The sequence below is a fragment of the Cannabis sativa genome, chromosome 2 (genome assembly GCF_029168945.1).
Source record: "Cannabis sativa cultivar Pink pepper isolate KNU-18-1 chromosome 2, ASM2916894v1, whole genome shotgun sequence".
Classification (NCBI taxonomy): domain Eukaryota; kingdom Viridiplantae; phylum Streptophyta; class Magnoliopsida; order Rosales; family Cannabaceae; genus Cannabis; species Cannabis sativa.
Genome location: NC_083602.1, coordinates 11,169,550 through 11,193,588, shown reverse-complemented (window position 1 = coordinate 11,193,588; position 24,039 = coordinate 11,169,550). Strand labels below are relative to the sequence as shown.

At 36.3% G+C, this 24,039-nt stretch overlaps 2 protein-coding genes across 2 annotated transcripts; both read left to right on the top strand.

Annotated features, from left to right (window-relative positions):
* Nucleotides 1–420: 420 nt before the first annotated feature.
* On the top strand, nucleotides 421–9,929 carry LOC133034734 (uncharacterized). Its single transcript, XM_061110086.1, has 2 exons — nucleotides 421–1,656; nucleotides 9,301–9,929. The coding sequence occupies exons 1-2, from the start codon at nucleotides 589–591 to the stop codon at nucleotides 9,337–9,339; spliced, it is 1,107 nt and encodes a 368-aa protein (XP_060966069.1). The 5' UTR covers nucleotides 421–588; the 3' UTR covers nucleotides 9,340–9,929.
* Nucleotides 9,930–10,611: 682 nt separating this feature from the next.
* Nucleotides 10,612–12,568, top strand: LOC133034122 (uncharacterized mitochondrial protein AtMg00810-like). Its single transcript, XM_061109142.1, has 2 exons — nucleotides 10,612–10,705; nucleotides 11,368–12,568. The coding sequence occupies exons 1-2, from the start codon at nucleotides 10,612–10,614 to the stop codon at nucleotides 12,411–12,413; spliced, it is 1,140 nt and encodes a 379-aa protein (XP_060965125.1). The 3' UTR covers nucleotides 12,414–12,568.
* Nucleotides 12,569–24,039: the final 11,471 nt, after the last annotated feature.

Below are 24,039 nucleotides of genomic sequence, written 5' to 3'. Positions count from 1 at the left end.
TATTAGCTGTAAAAGAATTAGATGTTTAGTAGATATTTAGTAGTTTCCTATTTTTTTGGTAGTTTTCCTTTTATGTCTCCTAACTTTGTATATAAATATGTATTATTCTATGAAATCAATATATAATTCGAATCACTATTTTCTACATGGTATCAGAGCATTGTGATTCAAAATTCGAAATTCGAAATCAGGTTTCTTAAAAAAAAAAAAAAAAAAAATAGGGTTTGAGTTTAGGGTTTTTCGGAAACCCTATTTGGAGTGCGAATTTAGTCTCACCGCCCACTCAGCCGTGTTGCCCAGCCGCCGATCTACGAAACCCCAAAGTCCGGTCGCCGGATTCCTCGCGCGTGGGGCTCACGCGCCGCCTAAAGCTTCTGCGCGTGGGGCTCACGCGCCGGCGCGTGGAGGCCCGTGTGACGGCGCCTTCGACGGCGTTCTGTTGCCGATTCATCACTGGGTTCTTCTAAGCCCACTCGCATCTGTTCTAGGTTGTAATTCGGTATTTGTTTGTCTTCTTCGTGTTTGGGTGTTCATTCTTTGGTGTTCTTTTGTTCTTTTTCTCTGTCCTTTGTGTTTGCTTTTGAGATTATGGCAGAGATAAGATCAGATTCAAAATCAGTTGTTGTTTCTGATGTTGTTCCCGTGATGTCTAAAATCACGGACCATAAGTTGATTGGTTCGAATTATTTGGAATGGAGTAAGACGATTCGACTGTATTTGAGGAGTATTGACAAAGATGATCACTTGACTGACGATCCTCCTGAAGAAACAAACGATTCAAGGAAAATATGGCTCCGTGAGGATGCTCGCTTGTTCCTTCAAATTCGAAATTCTATCGATAATGAGGTAATTAGTTTGATTAATCATTGTGAATTGGTTAAAGAACTAATGGGTTACTTGGAGTTTTTGTATTCTGGCAAAGACAACATCTCTCGCATATATGATGTTTGCAAAGCTTTTTATCGCACGGAAAAACAAGATAAGTCTCTTATGAATTATTTTATGGCTTTCAAGAAAACATATGAAGAACTTAATGTGCTATTACCCTTTAGTCCTGATGTAAAAGTTCAACAGCGCCAACGAGAACAGATGGCTATTATGAGTTTTCTTGCAGGACTCTCATCTGAATTTGACTCTGCAAAGTCACAAGTTCTCTCTGGTTCTGATGTCTCCTCTTTACAAGATGTGTTTACTCGTGTTCTTCGCACAGAGACTACCTCTTCAACTCCTCTTAATAGCGCCTTGGTGAGTCGTAATAATTCTGCACCGGAAAGAAACTCTACTCCAAGTGGATTTAAAGGAGGTAATTCACAAGGACCTGATAACCGCACACCAAATTCTGGGAGCATCATGTGCAATTATTGTAAGAAACCAGGCCACACCAAGTTTGAGTGTAGGAAGTTACAATTTAAGAATCGACAACAGCACTCTGCCAATATTGCAAGCACTAGTGATGCATCTGACAAATCGGTCCTTATTTCTGCTGATGAATTTGCCAAGTTCTCAAGGTATCAGGAAACACTTAAGTCTTCATCTTCTTCTGTCACTGCGATTGCTGATTCAGGTAACTCTAATGCATGCCTTCTTTCGAAATCCTCAAAATGGGTCATTGATTCTGGTGCCACAGATCATATGACAGGTAATGAGTATTATTATGTATGAGTATTATTATGCTTTTCTTACTGAGTCTGTCGACTCACAGTTTATGTTTATGTGTAGGTAAAGGCAAGGCTATAGCTGATGGACCGTGAGCGAGCTTATGAGATTGTACATGTCGGGGCGGTTAGGCCTGGAGCGTACGATCCTCGGGACAGCAAGGCTGAATTTTTGTAACTGGTCATTAGACGACTTTTATTTTATGTAACAGTTAAATAGTTGAAACTTTTTTGTAAATGATTTTATAATCGGGATCCCGAGTCTTTTGTAATGTGGTTTATAAATTTAATTAAAAAGCAAAATTTTAATTAATCACGTTTTTCCATAAACCTCGTTGATTAGCAACGAGCTGCACAGTACGTTTAAAAATCACGTAATACGCCTAAGTTAGTTGGGGTGTTACAATTTGGTATCAGAGCCGCCAGGTTGTCTTCCGAAGATCGTCACGACATGTACAATCATCATCAGCAGTTAGCTCGGTTCACGGTTCAGTAAGCCTTTATTGCTTTAGTAGTTTATTTTATTCAGTTATGAAAAAGAAAAGCCTGTTAGGAAGCATGTTAGTAGCCTGATAGTAGAATAGGCGCATGTTTCGTTTTTAATTTCCAAATTAAGCGGCATTAGTAAGCTCTCCTTGAATACGACCTGATATGCCAACTCTTGGTTTCGCAGGCGGTTCTAACTAGATGGACGCCAGGCGGACTACCAGGAGTCAGAGCAACTCCGTAGGGTCGAATCAAGGTCAGGGAGCTCAGTTTCCCCCACCTGCTAGGGCCGAGGTAGAGGTCCCCAAGGCAGGGCTCGTGGCCGGGGTGATGAGAACCCGCCACAGGCTGCCCAGGCTCCCCCAGCCGATCAGGGAGCCCCGAACTGGGAGTTACGGTTTGCGGAGATTGAAGCCCGGATCGAAGAGCAAGACCTCGAGATTCAGAGGTTGAGACAGCAGGGTGCTCCTGCAGTTCCTGTGCCCATAGTTCCAGTGGCACCTGCCCCTGTTGCCCAGGCCGAGATAGTGGTGGCGGCCCATAGATTGGAACCATTGTATGAGCGGTTCCAGAAGCAAGCACCTCCGGTATTCCTGGGAGGTCTGGATGTAATGAAAGCCGAGCAATGGCTGACGGTGATCACCAAGATACTGAATTTCATGGGTGTCACCGGTAACGACAGAGTGGTGTGCGCCACGTTTCAGTTCCAGGAGGACGCCCTGGTATGGTGGGACATGGTGTCCCAGATCCATGACGTCACCACCATGACCTGGGAAAGGTTCCAGGAACTCTTCAACGCAAAGTATTACAATGAGGCGGTCAGAAGCGCCAAGAGGAAAGAGTTCGCTCACCTGACCCAGCGGGAGAACATGAGCGTCACTGAGTATACTACTCAGTTTGATCGGTTGGCGAGGTTAGCCTCGGGAATTGTGCCGACCGATTTCAGCAAGAAGGAGAAGTATCTGGACGGGTTGAATCCCAAGATCAGGCATGACCTGATGATCACCACCGACGACAGCACCACCTATGCTCAGATGGTGGAGAAGGCACTGCGAGCTGAGGGCGCAGTTGGGTGCATGTCAGAATCAGCCAGTACTCCGGTGAGTGGCGGAGCTCCTACCCCTCCTGCATCAGGCTTTAGCAGGGGGAGTAGTGGTTCGGCCATTGACCAGAGGAAGAGAGCACCCACTGCTTCCGGTGGCTCGAGTCAGAACAAGAGGTTCTGGGGGAACCAGAACAGAGGGAGTCGTCCTGGTGGTAATGAGACCCGATTCTCCTATCCCGAGTGCCCTAGCTGCAAGAGGCACCATCGGGGTGAGTGCAAAGGTCAGGGATGCTTTCATTGTGGCATGCCCGGACACTTCAAGAGGGAATGTCCCCAGCTCCGACCAGAGGCACCGAGAGCTCCAGCGATACCCACTCCAGCCAGGGTGTTCGCTATCACGCAGGCTGATGCAGATGCCAGCCCATCAGTTGTCACAGGTCAGCTTTCTATTAACAACTCGCTATATTCAGTGTTGTTTGATTCTGGAGCTACACATTCTTATGTGGCGGCCAGAGTCTTTAGTAAATTGGGTAGACCCTTTGATAGATATGAATCAGGGTTTGGAACCCTGTTACCTGGCGGAGAATTGGTTATCTCCAATAGGTGGATTAGGTCTATGCCGATCAGGATAGATGGTAGAGAGTTAAGTGCTGATCTGATAGAGATGAGCTTAGTCGAATTCGATATTATTTTAGGAATGGATTTCCTATCTAAATATTAGGCGAGCATTGACTGTAAAAGGAAGATGGTGGTCTTCCAACCGGAAAGTGAAGAACCGTTTGTATTTGTGGGTTCAGTTCAGGGATCTCGGATCCCGGTGATCTCGGCTATGTCAGCGAGAGAATTGTTGCACGGCGGGTGCTTAGGGTTTCTGGCCGTGGTGGTGGACACCACTCGGCCAGACACCATTCGGCCAGAGGACATCAGAGTTGTTCGGGAATTTTTGGACGTTTTTCCCGAAGAACTTCCAGGGTTACCACCTCAGCGAGAGATTGATTTCGTTATTGACTTGGCACCAGGGGTGGAACCGGTTTCCAAAGCCCCGTATAGGATGGCTCCAGCTGAACTTAAGGAATTAAAGATTCAGCTCCAAGGGTTGCTTGACATAGGGTTCATTCGGCCCAGTGTGTCACCCTGGGGAGCCCCGGTTTTGTTCGTCAAAAAGAAGGATGGATCTATGAGGATGTGCATCGACTACAGGGAGTTGAACAAGCTGACGGTGAAGAATAAATACCCATTACCTAGGATCGATGACTTGTTCGATCAGCTTCAGGGGAAGACGGTCTTTTCTAAGATTGATCTCCGTTCGGGTTATCATCAGTTGAGAATCCGAGAGGAGGACATTCCAAAGACGGCTTTCCGCACTAGGTATGGACATTACGAGTTTCTGGTTATGTCATTCGGACTAACCAATGCTCCTGCAGCATTCATGGACCTGATGAATAGAGTATTCAAGGATTTCCTCGATATCTGTGTGATTGTGTTTATCGACGACATCCTCGTGTACTCTCAATCAGAAGAGGAGCATGAGTTACATCTTCAGATGGTACTGCAACGACTTCGAGAACATAAGCTTTACGCCAAGTTCAAGAAATGTGAGTTCTGGTTGTCTCAGGTGTCCTTCCTAGGGCACATTGTGAGTAAAGATGGGATCAAGGTGGATCCCGGGAAGATTGAATCCGTCAAGGATTGGCCGGGACCGAAGACAGTGACAGAGATCATAAGCTTCTTGGGATTAGCTGGGTACTACCGTAGGTTCGTGGAGGGGTTCTCCAAAATTTCAATGCCCCTAACCGAGCTTACAAAGAAGAATCAGCGGTTTATTTGGTCAGATAAGTGCGAAGCTAGCTTTCAGGAGCTGAAGCAGAGGTTGATTACTGCTCCGGTGCTAGCTTTGCCTTCGGACAAGGAGAAGTTCGTAGTCTATTGTGACGCATCCAAGCAGGGTTTGGGGTGTGTATTGATGCAAGCCGACCGGGTTATCGCTTATGCCTCCCGTCAGTTAAAGGATTATGAACAGCGATACCCGACTCATGATTTAGAATTGGCCGCAGTGGTTTTTGCACTGAAGATTTGGCGGCATTACCTTTATGGGGAGAAGTGTGAGATCTATACCGACCATAAAAGTCTCAAGTATTTCTTTACTCAGAAAGATTTGAACATGAGACAAAGGCGTTGGTTGGAATTAGTGAAGGATTATGATTGTGAGATCCTCTATCATCCCGGAAAAGCCAATGTAGTGGCTGATGCCCTGAGCAGAAAGGGTCCCGGGCAAGTAGCTAATATGATTCAGATCTCACCTCAGCTAGCAGAGGATATGGTTAGATCCAGCATTGAGTTTGTGGTAGGTCAGCTTCACAACTTGACGCTGTAATCTGATCTATTGGAAAGAATAAAAGTCGCTCAGATGACAGATCCGGAGTTAGTGAAAATCCGAGATGAGGTATTGGCTGATCAAGCCAAGGACTTTTCAGTGTCAAACAGTGGGATGCTTTTGTATAAAGTCAGGGTTTGTGTTCCGAACACTGTGGAACTTAGAAATGAGATCTTTGAGGAGGCTCATTCTACCCCATATTCTCTGCATCCCGGCACCACCAAGATGTACCAAGATTTGAAACCGTACTTCTGGTGGAGCGGTATGAAGAAGAATTTGGTAGAATTCGTATCGAGATGCCTCACGTGTCAGCAGATTAAGGCTGAACATCGGCAGACCAGCAGGTTGTTGCAGCCTCTAACCCTACCAGAATGGAAATGGGAGGATATTACGATGGATTTTGTGGTCGGGTTACCTAGGACCACGGGTTTATTTGATTCCATCTGGGTAGTGGTGGATCGATTTACGAAATCTGCTCATTTTCTACCGGTTAGAACAACTTTTACAGTGGATCAGTTGGCAGAGTTCTATGTCAGAGAGATAGTGAGACTTCATGGGGTACCGAAGTCTATAGTTTCGGACAGGGATCCGAAGTTTACCTCCAAATTTTGGCAAAGTTTGCAACGGGCAATGGGTACAAAGCTGAAATTCAGTACAGCATTCCATCCTCAGACAGATGGTCAGTCCGAAAGGACAATTCAGATATTGGAGGACATGTTGAGAGCCTGTGTTATGGACTTTGAAGGCTCATGGAGTAAGTATCTACCGTTGATAGAATTTTCTTACAACAACAGTTATCAGAGTACGATAGGGATGGCTCCCTATGAACTGTTGTACGGTAGGAAATGCGGCATCCCCTATCCACTCGGGATGAGACAGGGGAGAGGAAATACCTAGGTCCGCAGTCGGTTCGGCAAACCAATGAGGCGATAGAAAAGATAAAAGCTAGAATGCTTGCCTCACGGAAGCGGACGAAGAGTTACGCGATCCGAAACGCAGAGATGTTGAGTTCCAAGTAGGGGAACATGTGTTTTTACGGGTATCTCCGATGAAGGGGATTAAACGTTTCGGGAAAAGAGGCAAGTTATGCCCTAGATTTACAGGACCTTTCGAGATTCTCGAGAAGATGGGTCAAGTGGCATATCGGTTAGCATTGCCTCCAGCCTTATCAGCAGTGCACAACGTATTCCATGTCTCGATGTTGAGAAAATACGTTTCAGACCCCACTCATATACTCAGTTATGAGAGTCTTCAGCTTCAGCCAGACATGACTTATGAAGAACAGCCAGTGCAAATCCTGGATAGAAAGGATAAAGTCCTTCGGAATAAGACCATAGCATTGGTCAAGGTTCTCTGGAGAAACAGTAAGGTGGAAGAAGCCACCTGGGAGCTAGAGTCAGATATGAGAGCTCAATATCCAGAGTTATTCAGGTTAGATTTCGGGGACGAAATCCTTTTAAGGGGGGGATAGTTGTAAAGCCCGCTTAGTTAATTTGGAAATTATCAGTTAATTATGATTAATTATGAAATTATTTATAGCTATTTAAATAATTTATTATACTGTTATTTATGTTATTCAGTAGCTTGCATATTTTGCATTTCCGGTGCCCGGTATTTTGGAACTCGGCGTTTGGCTCAGTAGAAATCACAACTTAGTATGTTAGTAGTTTGGGGACGGGTTTTAGACATTGGGAATGTCGGGAATGGCCGGGAATTTAGAATTTCCCAAAAATACCCCTTTAGTATGATTTTCATGATTTTATGGTGGAGGGGCAAAATGGTCTTTTTGCCCCATTAGTATTTTGTCTTTTGTGATTTTATGAAATGGAAAATAAGTGTTTATTTGATTATTTGTTGGCTGAAATAAAATGTGATATGTGGCTTATATTCCTTTTTCCACAAAAATTCTACACTTAGTCAAAATTAGAAAGAAAAGTCCAAATTCACACACTCTCATTTCTCTCTCATTTTCGGCCAAGCTTAGGGAGCAGCTAGGGCTGGGTTTCTTTGTTGAATTCAAGTTATTTTAGCAAGATCTAAGTAATCCTAGACAAGGTAAACCTTGCTCTAACTTCTCTACATGTTCTTTGAAATTTTGGATGAGTTTTAATGTGATGCATGCTTGATTCTTTGATTTTGTTGCTGCTGAAATATTGTTGTTGTTTCTGAGATTTAAGTATGTTGATTTGTGATTATTTAGGTTGTTAGTAATGAATGTTAAGTGCTTTGCTCAAAATTGGAAGTTTTAGCTCAAAATATGGTTTTCAAAGAGAATTGATTGAATCTGTTGCTGGGTTGTTGTTGATGTTTTTATTTGATTTCAGAAGCTAGTTTAAGCATGTTTAAGTAGAATTAACCAGGTTTGATTGCATGTTTGTGGGATTTGCTCAAGTTTGAGTTTAGAACTCAAAGGTTGAGCTTCAATGGTGATTTTTGTTTCTGTGGTTTCTGGGTTAGTTTGTTGCCTTAGATTTGTTCTTTGGGGTATTTAGAGCAGGTCTGGAAGTTTTGGAACCATTTGGGTTTGATTTGGTTGAGTTAGGAATTTTTGAAAAATTCCTGCGAGGAACCGGAATTCCGGTTGTGCAACCGGAATTCGGATGGGTGCAAGATTCCCGAACCGGAATTCCGGTTGGGCAACCGGTCTACCGGTTGGGGAATTTTCAGAAACCCTAGTTTTCCTCGTTTTTATATTTTTAGGGGTATTGCCATGCTTTTTATCGATAGGGAAACTTTTAGTTCCAAGTTTTAGTCCCCGGGAAGTGATTTAGCGTGTCACTTATAGCGTTGTGATTTTTATGGTTTAGGAGCCAGTAATCCGCCGCTCGGCCTTCGGTTCCTGGGCCAAAGTTGGACCAAGACACCTGAAATCGGAATCCGAGTAAGATTAGTATAACGAGATGCATATGTAGATTACATGTTTAGCGTGCATGTAGGAAGCCTATTAGATTACATTAGTTGTATGTTGGCTTCGAACCATCCAACCCCCGTCACGTCAGACAGCCGGAGTATGACCAAGAATGAGTATGACCGGCTTGACCGATCAGCCGACACTTGGTTGGTGGTTCCGTGCTATTGACGTATCCCGTCTGTGACAGCCGGAGTATGACCAGCAATGAGTATGACCGGCTCGACCGATCGTGAGGATATAGTAACACGTCGGTACAGCCGGAGTATGACCAAGCAATGAGTATGACCGGTTCGACCGATCAGTTGTTACGTGTCAATAGTACCGTCCCTATGAACGTTCGTAACTCGCACCATGTTGGACATGGCAAGAGGGCTCGGTACCATGTTGGACATGGCGTAGCGGGACTCGGCATCGTGTTGGACACGGCAGCTAGAATTATGTATGAGTATTATTATGCTTTTCTTACCGAGTCCGTCGACCCGCGCTTACGTTTATGTGTAGGTAAAGGCAAGGCTATAGCTGATGGACCGTGAGCGAGCTTATGAGATTGTACATGTCGGGGCGGTTAGGCCTGGAGCGTACGATCCTCGGGACAGCAAGGCTGAATTTTTGTAACTGGTCGTTAGACGACTTTTATTTTATGTAACAGTTAAACAGTTGAAACTTTTTTGTAAATGATTTTATAATCGGGATCCCGAGTCTTTTGTAATGTGGTTTATAAATTTAATTAAAAAGAAAAATTTTAATTAATCACGTTTTTCCATAAACCTCGTTGATTAGCAACGAGCTGCACAGTACGTTTAAAAATCACGTAATACGCCTAAGTTAGTTGGGGTGTTACACAGTCCCACTTCTGTTGTCACCTTAGCTGATGGGTCAACAGCTTCTGTTCTTGGATCTGGCACTATTGTTCCTACACCTATGCTATCTTTATCATCAGTCTTACATTTACCTGATTTGTCCTTTAATTTGCTTTCTGTTAGTCAACTCACTCGTAATCTAAATTGTTGCATCTCATTCTTTCCTGATCATTGTTTGTTTCAGGATATTATGACGAAGAAGATTATTGGTAAAGGACATGAATCTGGTGGCTTGTATGTTCTTGACCCACTTCCGCCAACCTCTATTGCTTGTTCGAGTGTTGCTTCCGCTTTTGAGGCTCATTGTCGTTTAGGTCATCCATCCCTTCCTTTGCTCAAGAAACTGTGTCCCCAATATAGTAGTTTATCTTCGTTAGAATGTGAGTCATGTCAGTTTTCCAAACATCATCGTGTTAGTTTGAGTCCACGTGTCAATAAACGTGCTAGTGTTCCTTTTGATTTAGTTCATTCTGATGTTTGGGGTCCTTCTCCTATTTTGTCTCAACCTGGATTCAGGTATTTTGTTACTTTTGTGGATGATCATTCTCGTTTAACTTGGTTATATTTAATGAAAAATCGTTCTGAGTTGTTTTCTATATTCTGTGCTTTTTGTGCTGAGATTCAAACTCAATTTAATGTATCTATTCGTACTTTGAGAAGTGATAATGCCAAAGAATACATGTCTGCTCAATTTCAATCTTATATGACCTCTAATGACATGCTTCATGAAACTTCTTGTGTTGATACGGCACCTCAGAATGGTGTTGCAGAACGTAAAAACAGACATCTTCTTGAAACTGCACGTGCTCTCTTGTTTCAAATGAAAGTCCCTAAACCTTTTTGGGCCGATGCAGTTTCCACGGCATGCTTTCTTATTAATCGCATGCCCTCCTCTGTTCTTAATGGTGAAATTCCATTTAAAATTCTTTTTCCTAATAAGTCATTATTTCCAGTTGCTCCGCGAGTATTTGGTAGTGTTTGTTTTGCTCGCGATGTCCGTCCATCTGTCACCAAATTAGACCCTAAGGCACTAAAGTGTGTCTTTCTTGGTTATTCTCGTCTTCAAAAAGGGTATAGGTGTTACTGTCCTGATCTCAACAAATATCTTGTTTCTATTGATGTTACTTTTGTAGAAAATACACCTTATTTTTCATCTTCCACTACTTCTACTAGTCAGGGGGAGGATGATGATTTGTTGGTTTATTCTGTCACATCCTATGCGCACGCTCCATGTTCGGCGGGTCTCTTGTTCCTTCACCGCCTCGGTCGTCACCCCCACAATGTCTACACCTCCACCACCTCCACCACCTATACCACCTCCACCACTCCCTCGGCCTCCTATAGTGTACACCGGGCGCCCCCTCCTCCACCTCTGTTTCATGTCCCGCACTCGCATCTTCGTCATCAGATCTGGACATCTCAGATGATCTTCCCATTGCACTACGTAAAGGTAAACGCCAATGTACTTTTCCTATTACTTCTTTTGTGTCTTATAATCATCTCTCCTCTTCTTCTTGTTCTTTTATTGCTTCTCTTGATTCTATCACTATTCCTAAAACTGTTCGAGAAGCGATGTCTCATCCTGGTTGGCTTGCTGCAATGATAGAAGAGATGAGTGCTTTGGTTGCGAATGGTACTTGGGTCTTGGTTGATTTACCTTCCGGAAAACAGGCCATCGGGTGTAAATGGGTGTTCACGGTTAAATTCAATCCAGACGGCACAGTTGCTCGCTTAAAGGCCCGTCTTGTTGCCAAGGGTTATGCTCAAACCTATGGAGTGGACTATTGTGATACTTTTTCTCCTGTTGCTAAACTCACATCTGTTCGACTGTTCATTTCCATGGCAGCTACTCATCATTGGTCTTTGCATCAGCTTGATATTAAAAATGCTTTTCTTCATGGAGATCTTGAGGAAGAAGTATATATGGAGCAACCTCCTGGGTTTGTTGCTCAGGGGGAGTTAGGGCGAGTTTTTCATCTTCGCAAATCTTTATATGGATTGAAACAAAGCCCTCGTGCTTGGTTTGGTAAATTTAGTCGTCGTCGAGAAGTTTGGTTTGTTGAAAAGTAAGTCAGATCATTCTGTGTTTTATAAAAGATCAACTGTTGGTATCATTTTGTTAGTGGTGTATGTTGATGACATCGTTATTACTGGAAATGATATTGAAGGCATCTCATCCCTTAAGTCTTTCATTCACACCCAGTTTAACACGAAAGATTTAGGGGAACTCAAGTATTTCTTGGGGATTGAAGTTACTCGGAGTAAACAAGGTATTTTTCTGTCTCAAAGAAAGTATGTACTTGATTTGCTAACTGAGACAGGGAAATTGAGATCAAAACCTTGCAATGCTCCAATGAATCCAGCTGTGCATCTTACACGTGATGGGAAACCATTTGAAGATCCTGAGAAATATCGCAGGTTAGTTGGAAAGTTGAATTATTTAACTGTGACTCGTCCAGATATTGCATTTCCAGTTAGTGTTATCAGTCAGTTCATGTCTTCGCCAACAATTCATCATTGGGCAGCATTAGAACAAATTTTATGTTACTTAAAAGGAGCACCAGGACGAGGTATTGTTTACAAGGATCATGGACATACCCAGATTGAGTGTTTTTCTGATGCCGATTGGGCAGGCTCCAAGGTAGATAGACGATCCACTTCAGGATATTGTGTATTTGTTGGGGGCAATCTGGTCTCTTGGAAGAGTAAGAAACAAAATGTTGTATCTAGATCCAGTGCTGAATTAGAATATAGAGCTATGGCCCAGTCCGTGTGTGAGGTAATATGGATTTATCAGCTTTTGACTGAATTCGGGTTTAAGACTTCTATTCCAGCAAAATTATGGTGTGATAATCAAGCTGCTCTTCATATTGCCTCGAATCCCGTATTCCACGAGCGAACTAAGCACATTGAGATTGATTGTCATTTTGTTCGTGAGAAAATTCAACAAGGTCTGATCTCCACAGGATATGTGAAGACCGGAGAACAACTAGGAGATATTTTTACAAAGGCTTTGAATGGGGTGCGGGTCGATTATCTTTGTAACAAGCTGGGCATGATTAACATCTATGTTCCAGCTTGAGGGGGAGTGTTAGATATTAGCTGTAAAAGAATTAGATGTTTAGTAGATATTTAGTAGTTTCCTATTTTTTTGGTAGTTTCCCTTTTATGTCTCCTAACTTTGTATATAAATATGTATTATTCTATGAAATCAATATACAATTCGAATCACTATTTTCTACAAGGAAAAATAATAAATTATGCATGACTAGGAAAGTGATTTAGGCATTCTTTGGATCGATTGTGCCTTTCAAGTCATCCCTATAATTTTACCATAGTTATCCTTTTTGAGCCTTAACTTATTCTTTGCTTCTACACATATTGAGCCTAGAAAAAATAAACCCATGAATATCCAAAAATTTAATCCTAATTATACCATAAGTAGATCTTTAGTTTGGAGAAATTTGGATGGGAAGTTTGTGACATGTGTGTGGGAAAAGGGGTGAAAATTGAGAGAGTGTGAAAGAAAAAAATTGACTGATAGCAACTTGAAAAAAAAAACAGAGAGAAAAGAAAGAAAAAACTGACAACTAGTGTCAAATTCAGAAAAAAAAAAAAATACAAAGTTGTTGCAATCTTGTTGAAAAAAAAAAGAAAAAAAAACTCTCATGTAATTAGAAAAAAAAAGGGTATTAAGATTGTGTGTGAAAGAAAATATTTTTATTGGTGTGACATGATCGGAGAAGGCTATAGTATAGGTAAGCCTAACTGATGACAATTTCAACTACCCTTACCTAAGCCTAACACTACAAGCCTATAAAGACCTTCTGATTCTTAGTTGTGTATTGATTTATATTAGTGGAGAATAGTAAGTATTGCAAGCATATGGAACTTTGGGTTAGTTGATTGATGATTGAAATTGGCATGCATAATGTGGTTCAATTGTTAATTAATTGTGTTCTATGGTTTCATGAGCTGAATGAAATTAAATTGAAGTGTGTCAAGGGCGTAATTGAACTGAAATTCTTGATTGTTATACAAAAAGTGAAATTTTTCATAATCATGTTATTGAGTCTACTTGAAAATTACTCATGTTCTAGAGATTGACTTGTTTAACTTTTGTTTTTCGTTTTAGTGTTTTACTCGAGGTTGAGTAAATATTTAGTTTGGGGGAATTTGTTAGGCTGTTTTTAGTATTATTTGTAGATTAATTTTAGTGTATTTTTAATTTAGTTTTACTTGTGTTTGGAGCAATTTTACGCTTTTTATCTTTTATTTTCAGAGATTTAAAATAGAAAAAGATTAGAAAAATATCAACGGAAAAAGATAAAATAAAAAAAGATAAAAGATTACATAAAAGATAAATGGGCACAAAGTGGGGACCGCGCCTAGGCATGGAAATACCATGCCGCGACACGTGACAAAGCAAGCTTTGAAGACGTGAGAAATTTCATACACGGACCGCAGCGCTGGATGAGCATGTCGCGGCCCGCCCATAATATTCCAAGGCAGAATAGGAGTTTTTCAACGTGGACTTATCTTCCCTATCTTATTCGAAGCTGAATAGGTTTTCTGCATGTGCTATCTTATGCTATATTTTCTATTCCATCACTGTCTATATAATAAGTGAACTTCAGTTGATTTCATAAAGGAATTGAGAAGAAAATCAGAAGCATTCAACTGAGTATGAATTTTGGAGATTAAATTCAATACTGGAGGCGTTCTTTTAGAGAGTTTTTAGCATTCATTTCTTCTCTAATTTCTTCTCTTTTCTTAAATTAATATGTGTGAATTCGCTACAATGAACATGAGTAGCTAAACAATTAATTAGGGTCTAGATGGAGATTGTTTGATATTGATTTATAGTTTTAATATGATTTAATTTTCCCTCAATTTCTATGTATTTTATTTCATTTGTACTTAATTACTTTTAATTGCCTGACCATCAATTAATTGTTTTATGATTTTGATGCAAGAAGTAATTGTCGATTATGCTATACTAAAATAGAACTTAATTTTGATATAGGACGAGGGTACCTATATGGCTTAGATAGCCTATAGGGTTTCTGTGTTTAATGCCTATTACATGTTTAATTTATCACGAGAGTAGAAAAATTACATGTAATTGAGATTTATATATTGTTGGGTTTTATGCCCTAAATAAAACTCATTTCAATATAATCAGATTTACTTATTAATATAGATCAGAAATAACATTTAATGTTGCATGGTTCACATGATTTATTTCATGATTATATGTACATAATGTATAAATTCATCTGAAACCCTTTTCACATACTTGATCCTGTTTATTGTGTCGTCAACACATTGGAAAGTAAACATGACTATGTGAATAAAGTTTCCTAGATTTATCAGACATAGGGTTTTACTGATATGATAATCTACAATAAGAGTTTACTTGTATTTGGAGAAATACTATGTTCTTTCCAGAGCATTGGTTAAAGTAAAGCTCAGGTTGGATGCATGGAGTATGCATCGGAAGGGACCGATATTGAACTTTGACTTAGATTTATTAAAACTTACCGTAATATCTATTCAAGTCAATATCGCCAAGTTGATCCTAGATCAAATGATCTTAATCCTGATATGATTAGGCTCAATCTTGAAAGGCTATTCGTGTTCTTTGATTTGTTAGTTAAGCCTACTTTTAGGTCAGGGTGATACGTACATTTTGGGAACACGGTAGTGCAATTGAGTGGGAGCGCTATCATAAACATGGAATCTATAGCTTCTATCTGGCGAATAGTAAGCAAAGGATGATCTCCTTCGAGCTTGACCAAAAGAACATAAATGGTGGAGTACTCATTTCACATAAGCTGAAATATCATTTATACGGGGTCAAGTGTTTTAAGGAATAAATACAGTGTAGGGTGTAACGGTAATTTAATCCCTTTACAGTGTAGATCATTCATATAGAGGATCATTGATCAAATTAGGATTATAACAATGGATAACTAATGATGTGTCTATATGGTGGAACATATAGAGCATTCTATATACTGAGAGTGCAATTCTAAGTTCTATGCGTGGATTCAACGAAGAATTAATAAGTTAGTGAATTTTAGTGTTAAATTCTTGATCTACTTATTGGAAGCTCGGTTATATAGACCCATGGTCCCCCCACTAGTTGAGATAATATTGCTTGTAAGACTCATGTAATTGGTTTTGATTAATCAATTATAATTCTCAAATTAGACTATGTCTATTTGTGAATTTTTCACTAAGTAAGGGCGAAATTGTAAAGAAAGAGTTTATAGGGGCATATTTGTTAATTATGATACTTTGTATGGTTCAATTAATAAATATGATAAATGACAATATTATTTAATAATTATTTATAGTTATTAAATAGTTAGAATTGGCATTTAAATGGTTGAATTAGGAAATTGGCATTTTTGAGAAAATCGGTATACAAAAGGTGTTAAAATTGCAAAATTGCAAAAAGCAAGGCCCAATCCACTAAGTTTAGGGCCAGCCACTTTTGTAGGAAATTTAAACTGATTTTTTCATTATTTTAATGCCATATAATTCAAATCAAGCCCTAGAGGAATGCTATAAATAGATAGTGAAGGCTTCAGGAAAATTACACTTTTCTTCCTCGACTTTTTCTATTCGGAAAACTGAGCCTTCTCTCTCCCTAACTTTAGCTGACCACTCTCTCTCTTCTTCCTTAGAATTTCGAAATCCTTAGTGATTAGAGTAGTGCCCACACACATCAAGTGATACCTCAATCATAGTGAGGAAGATCGTGAAGAAAGATCATCAAATAGGAAGGAAATTCAGCATCAAAGATTCGAGAGAAAGAGATCCGAGTTCGGATATTGATAATGCTCGCTACGTAAAGGAATCAAGGGCTAGATATCTGAACGGAAGGAGTCATATTATTCCGCTGCACCCAATGTAAGGTTTCCTAAACTTTATATGTGTTTATTTCATCGTTTTAGAAAGTTCATATTTAGGATGTTAATAAACATACTTGTGAGTAGATCTAAGATCCTGGTAAAATAATTTCCAACAACTGGCCTCCGAGCCATGGTAATTGATTTACTTACATGTAATTTGGACTTTAAAACGATTGTTTGTATGTTCTTTGGATGGTATCATGTTGTATTGAGTGTTATTTGATGATTGATTGATGATTGTGAAATTTTCGTGAAAAATAATTGTTATTTCGGTTCTGGCATTATTTTTATTGGATAGTATGGAAAAAATTAAGCAAGTTAGCCTTTTACAGAACTCAATTTGGATTTTATTTGAATTAGTTATGATTTTTCGAAGATTTGACAAAATCGGGGCTGTGTCTTGATAGTTTCATGATCGCAGAACTGTCCGTACAGTTTCGAATTTTTCAATTTTCTTCAATTTTTCATACTTTTTCATGTAATTAACTTCCAATTTTTTGTATGGTTTTGTATATATACTATTACTATTCCTAATTCAATTCTAATTATCATTTTGAATTAATTTAAATTTTTTTAATTTAATTCAAGATATTAGTGTAATTTGAATTTGAATAGAATTAGTATTTATCTTTTTGCTTAAAAATCTATCTTATTTTTAAATTTGATTATATTTTTTTTAAATTTAAGGTCAGATATTTTAAGATATTTATAATATCTTTTAAGATATTTATAATATCTTTTAAGATATTTTAAAAATATCTTATCTTTTAAGATTTTTTAATTAAATCTTTTTAGATATTTTGACCATATTTAAATTTAAAATAAGATATTTATAATCATGTAATTTTTAAATGATATAAGATATTTTGCTAATTTTTTTAAATTTTGTTATTTTATTTATTTAAATTACATTTAAAATTTGAAAAAGATATTTATTTATCTTTTCTAATTTTTTATTTAATTTTTATTTATAAAATAACATTTAAAATTTAAAAGTAGTTAGCAAATTTTTTTTTGAAATGATATTTAGGTTGGTTGAAACCTAATTTTTCAAAAATTGTAGGTTTAATTTTAAATTTAAATTTTTTAAAAAATTTCGAATTTTTCAAATTTTTTTTTAAATTTTTCGAAAAATTATTTTTTTTATTTAATTAATTATTTTCGAAATTAAATATTTAATTTAAAATTAAATAAATCCTACATCCAACTATCCAACTAACCTTGTTGCAGGAGTATGTGTTTTAGCTTATGTGTAAGTTTTTAAAACCTATTATTACTTGATTGCAAATAGCCATGGTTACTTTTTGCCAGATCTAATGATCTGATGGCTCCCTTGGTCAAGATAATAATTTGTAACAGGTATATTTACAATCTTCTTTCATCTGTGTATGACCTAGCAACATGATAGGACCCATCCAAAGTGTGCCTGTGTGAGCCTATGTGTTTAATTTGATTATAGATACATATAGGTTGTTGTTGCTAAAATAAATTATCATAGTTCTTGATAGAATTTATTTAGGCCCATTTAGTTATTGGGCTTATTCAATTAATAACAGTTGTTCTTATTAAGGTTAAATTCCTCTCTTTTGGGCCTTGTGTGAGAGTTGGGAGCCATAGAAGTGGGTACGACATACTGAACCCAGCACCCCCTCACATGAACCACCCCAATTGTGAAGGCCCATTTGCCTGATTTGAATGACTGTACTAGGTTAATTACACTAGTTTAACCTAATTAAAATTGATTAGCAACATAATTAATTTCATTTATTTTGAAATTAATTTAGAAAATCATAGTTTAAAGAATTTTATATTCTAAGCTAAACTATATGTATTTTCTTGTATTTAATTAAATATAGAATTATAACCATCTAGATTCTTTCTGGAACTTAATTTAAATTTTTCATTAAATATTCCTATTTAAGTTGATATTTAGTTATCTTAAAATTAAGTTAAAATTAAGTTGAGGAATTTTAGGCATTGGTTATTAAGATTCTTTAGATATTTTTTAAGTTAATACCTTTTCGAATATTAACTTAAAATGGAATATTTTCAAATTAAGTGGTTACAACTTAATTTTTGATATTTAATTAAATTTAAATTTGAAAAATATTTAAGTTCTAGATTTTTTCTAATACAACTTAAATTAGATATTTTTTTCAAATTTTGTGGAAAAGATACTTAGTCAAATAAGATATTTTCTAGATAGTTATTTCTAGACTACTTATTATTTCTAATATTAAATAGGAAAATATTATACATTGTGAAATTAATTATTTAAATAATTAATTTTGGTACAATTTATTTTAAGTATATTTTTTCCTAGTATTAAACTAGAGATTAATAATTAAGCCTTCTCTACACTTAATTATTTATTTCTTGAATTTAATACATTTAATTAATTTGAAAATTAAATATCTAAGTTAATTTTATCATCATACTTAAATATTTCTTTTTCATGACATTTAATTAAATAGAAAATTATTTTTAGTTGAAATTTAATTTTTCAACTAAATTTAAATAATTTTCAAAATATATTTTTTTCTTTATTTTATTAATCAATTTTCGAAATTGCATTTCTTAAATGCTAGAATTTCGAATTTTATCTTGAAAAATAGATTAAGTTGTAAATTAATTATTTAAATTAACTCTTGGATCAACTTAAATCAATGATTTTTTCACTTATTGATTAATTTAAAATAAATTGAATTAAAGTATATTATTAGAAATTGAATTAATTAGTCAAAGGAAAATCTAGATAGATGATATTTTTGCTTGAAGTATTTTTCTAGTGTATTTAATTAAATAGAAAATTAATATTTAAGTTGATTTTCATCATCATACTTAAATATTTGAAATTTTTCTTATATATTTAATTAAATAGGAAAATTATATTTTTTTGTTGTAAATTAATTTTATTAATTAATTTTGGGCCAACATTAAATTAGAATAATTTTTCCAGGATTTATTTTTTATTTTAATATGCATTTTTCGAAAATTGTATTCTTATATACTTTAATTTTTCGAAATGCAATATATATTTATAGAAAATTAAATTTGAGTTGTAAATTAATTTAAATTAATTTTGTAACAACTTAAATTGAATATTTTTCTAAATATTTATTGGAAATTATTACTAAGATGGAAATAATTCATGTTATTTTCATATCCATCTAAGTAAAATTTATAAATATTAAATTAAAATTTATATTTAGAATTTTTCATTCTAAATTGGAAATTTTAATTAAATAAATATATATTTAAAATAAATAGAATAAATAAGGAGAATCAAAGAAAATACAACTCACTTTAAATAATGAGCTTGATTATTATTAAGATATTCGATCTCCATTGTTGGTCTTACAAAAGTTAAATGTTTTCAATATAACCTCGAGACGCTAGACTTCGTCCCCCTATGGATGGTTATTCGTTGAACGCATTTAACACCGTAAGATTTCATTTGATAAGTGTTTTGTAAGTTTTCGTCTCTATTAGACTCTCCCCTACGGTGACTACTTAGAGATAAACTTATGAAACATGAAACAATGGTAGAGGCTCATGAAATGAGAATAACCTTGACTCTCGCCTACCGGGACAACGTTGGATTCTTATTTTGATCGAATAAAAGGTTGCTAGAATGGTTTCTATTTTAGATGAGCTGACAACTCTATTCAATAAATGATGCTTTGACTCTCGCCTACCGGGACACGTATCGCTTGTTGAAAACCTTGGAAATTATTTAGGATTGTATGTTTTAGTATTTTCACTAGTCATTCCTACTTGCTATATGTTTATAATTTCTGAATTGTGTATGAATTTATATTGAACCATGTTATTTTCTGTTATTAAGTTGTAGTTTAATTTCGAATCTTCATTGTTGGTCTAACATGTTTGTTTATCTAATGAGATAAATCCCTAGTGGATTTTCACCATTAGACATACATAATAGTGTAAGATCTTGAAAGATAAGTATTGTATATGCGACATCTAACTGTTCATCAATTGATGACACCTAAGACTAGTATTTTTACGATATGAAACAAGAAGATTACATAAATAAGATTACTTTGTCTTTCGCTAATCGAAGCATGGTTGGATTCTTATTTATAAACGAAATTATCCTAATTCCTCTTAGCTTATTCATTTCGAATTAGCTCAATAATATATCATTGGATGAATGGTCTATAAATCATTTCATGTCATTATATTTTCTCTTAAGAAATTAAATGACGCATATGATTATAATCCCGAAATTCTATTCCCAATTGATATAAATCCTCAATCTCAGAAATCTCCTACTTGTATGGGCAAATCTGACTTAGAGTTTGTATTAGTAGTGCTGGTCCAAGATAGAATTACTCATTATATTTGGTATAAATTTAAGTCTTTGACTTTAATTTTAGATTCCAAATAGAAATTTTCTTAAATTTCTAATTCCAGAATACAATACAGTTACACTTTCTCAAGTGTTTAATATCCATCTTCTATTAATGGATTAAAACTGTATAGAATATGAGTTAGGTATTCTGTGACCAGGATCCACTTGCAGTATTCTAAGAACTCTTTGATGTAACTAAACCTATGTCATCATAGACACTACCACTTTCTTTTAATCTATGGCATTTGTATCTTGTTCATAGTGGATTTGACAAGATCAATCTCTGCAAAGAGTTAATATGCCTATATCTACTGAAAGTAGTTCATCTCATTCGCAGATGGATGTACATTCAGGGGTGGATATGAGTTTTTCGTTGTATTCTTAAAACGATAACTCTAGATTATACCTTTTAGCAAAGAAATTTGAAATGTTTGAAAATTTTCATTAATTTCTAGCAATGGTTAAAACCATTAAGGTAAGTGGTTAAAGATCTAGCGAACTGATAGGGGTGGAGAAATAGTTAGTAGATATGCAGTTCAAAGATCATTAATTTGATTTTTGAATTATATCCAAACTTACCTCCCGTAAATTTCGAGTTGCATGTTGATGATTAGTTACTAGTCGTTGCCTAATTCCTTCTATGGTAATACAATTTCAGAATGATGTAATGGTTGTATACTTAATGTAAATCATTACTAGATTCATGGATGACCTAATCAAAATCTTAAGAAAAGCTAGAACTGTTAACCATGGTTTGTTAGCTATTCTAAGTGATTAGGGGTGGACCATCCCATTGTCAATAGATAAGAAAGTGTTTGTTCAAACAAATACTACTTTTCTAAGAAAATGACTAAGTCTGAAAACAAGTAGCAAATAAAGGAGATATTTAATTCTTGATTCCAAAAGTGTTCTATCATCTTATATAACATATGATGATCCCACTGCCTCTGTTGTCTTGTCACAACCAAAGAGGTTAATACCATTTAGTTTTCTTAGACATAATTCACGGTGCCTTGTCGTAGTGGGAGAGTTTCTAGGAACTCACCTTCTTATGACTTGGGAGACACTAGTGATTAAAATCCATTGTGAGTTTAAACAAGTAATGGATTGTCAAGATAAGAAAATAAGAAGAAAGCCAATAGAACTATGGTTTAATCCATTCACATGGAATAACCTAAAGTTTTCTATTACAAGGACATAAAAGGAAATTTTGTTTATAAGTCTATTCAATGGACTTAACAAACTTCCTGTTCCTACTATTATAGGTTTGAGTTTATCTAAACCTATGGCTTGTGGTATACCTGGTAATTATTTACTCTAATGCAAGCAACTTACTTTAGTAAGATGCTGAAGCATTTTCTTTCTAATGGCAATCTATAGAAGCTTCACAACTTCTAAGGTATAGATTTTATTTATCTAAGGAAAAGTCTTAACTATTCCAGAAAAGATAAAGCCATGAAAGAATTTCTTACATCAACAGTGAGAGGTCTTAGATATGCTTTTGTATGCCTTAGACCAGACACCTGCTGTTGAGTGGGAGTAATGAGTAGGTATCAGATTGATCCAGGAGAAGAACATTGGAAGACAATCAAGTAAATCCTAAGATAAAGAAGAGGAACTATATGTTAGTCTATAAGGGTGTGTTTAAAACTCTTAGACTACACCATATCAGATTTCAAAATTTGCCTATGTGCTAGTAAATATTTCTGATAAGATGGTGATTACTCTGGGGGTGGAATAGTGATTTTGGAGAAGTGTAAAAACCTATCTGAAGTCTCTAGGTCTACCAGAGAGAGACTGAATGTTAAAGCTGCAGGAAAGGTACTTATTCAGCCTAAGGAAAGTTCTATACATCTTTGGCACCATTCCAAATTGCCTTAAACTACTAGTGTTAATTTCCTGATTAACCAAAAGTAGTTGCCAAAGGTATAGAATCCAGTATCCCAAGAGAGTAGACATATAGAGAGGAATTTCACATTATCAATGATTTTGTGATTAAAGGAAGAGTAATGGTGGAGAAAAGGTTGTGGTTAATTCAACCTTTCAGATCCTATTACGAGGAGTTTACTACTACTACACTTGATTTGTATATCAAGGTGTTGAGATTATTTGAAACGCACTTTTTGTTTTATATTAGTGCAAGTGGGAGTTTGTTGGGTTTTATGCCCTAAATAAAACTCATTTCAATATAATCAGATTTACTTATTAATATAGATCAGAAATAACATTTAATGTTGCATGGTTCACATGATTTATTTCATGATTATATGTACATAATGTATAAATTCATCTGAAACCCTTTTCACATACTTGATCCTGTTTATTGTGTCGTCAACACATTGGAAAGTAAACATGACTATGTGAATAAAGTTTCCTAGATTTATCAGACATAGGGTTTTACTGATATGATAATCTACAATAAGAGTTTACTTGTATTTGGAGAAATACTATGTTCTTTCCAGAGCATTGGTTAAAGTAAAGCTCAGGTTGGATGCATGGAGTATGCATCGGAAGGGACCGATATTGAACTTTGACTTAGATTTATTAAAACTTACCGTAATATCTATTCAAGTCAATATCGCCAAGTTGATCCTAGATCAAATGATCTTAATCCTGATATGATTAGGCTCAATCTTGAAAGGCTATTCGTGTTCTTTGATTTGTTAGTTAAGCCTACTTTTAGGTCGTGGTGATACGTACATTTTGGGAACACGGTAGTGCAATTGAGTGGGAGCGCTATCATAAACATGGAATCTATAGCTTCTATCTCGGCGAATAGTAAGCAAAGGATGATCTCCTTCGAGCTTGACCAAACGAACATAAATGGTGGAGTACTCATTTCACATAAGCCGAAATATCATTTATACGGGGTCAAGTGTTTTAAGGAATAAATACCAGGTAGGGTGTAACGGTAATTTAATCCCTTTACAAATGTAAATCATCTATGTAGTGGATCACTGATCAAATTAGGATTATAACAATGGATAACTAATGATGTGTCTATATGGTGGAACATATAGAGCATTCTATATACTGAGAGTGCAATTCTAAGTTCTATGCTTGGATTCAACGAAGAATTAATAAGTTAGTGAATTTTAGTGTTAAATTCTTGATCTACTTATTGGAAGCTCGGTTATATAGACCCATGGTCCCCCCACTAGTTGAGATAATATTGCTTGTAAGACTCATGTAATTGGTTTTGATTAATCAATTATAATTCTCAAATTAGACTATGTCTATTTGTGAATTTTTCACTAAGTAAGGGCGAAATTGTAAAGAAAGAGTTTATAGGGGCATATTTGTTAATTATGATACTTTGTATGGTTCAATTAATAAATATGATAAATGACAATATTATTTAATAATTATTTATAGTTATTAAATAGTTAGAATTGGCATTTAAATGGTTG

Bases quoted from the DNA above. Each gene is read 5' to 3' on its own strand.
- LOC133034734 (XM_061110086.1), top strand. From the start codon at position 589: ATGGCAGAGATAAGATCAGATTCAAAATCAGTTGTTGTTTCTGATGTT. The intron at 1,657-9,300 runs GTATGAGTATTA...CGCCTAAGTTAG, and splicing joins CAGGTAATGAGTATTATTAT to TTGGGGTGTTACACAGTCCC.
- LOC133034122 (XM_061109142.1), top strand. From the start codon at position 10,612: ATGTCTACACCTCCACCACCTCCACCACCTATACCACCTCCACCACTC. The intron at 10,706-11,367 runs GTTTCATGTCCC...TGGTAAATTTAG, and splicing joins GCGCCCCCTCCTCCACCTCT to TCGTCGTCGAGAAGTTTGGT.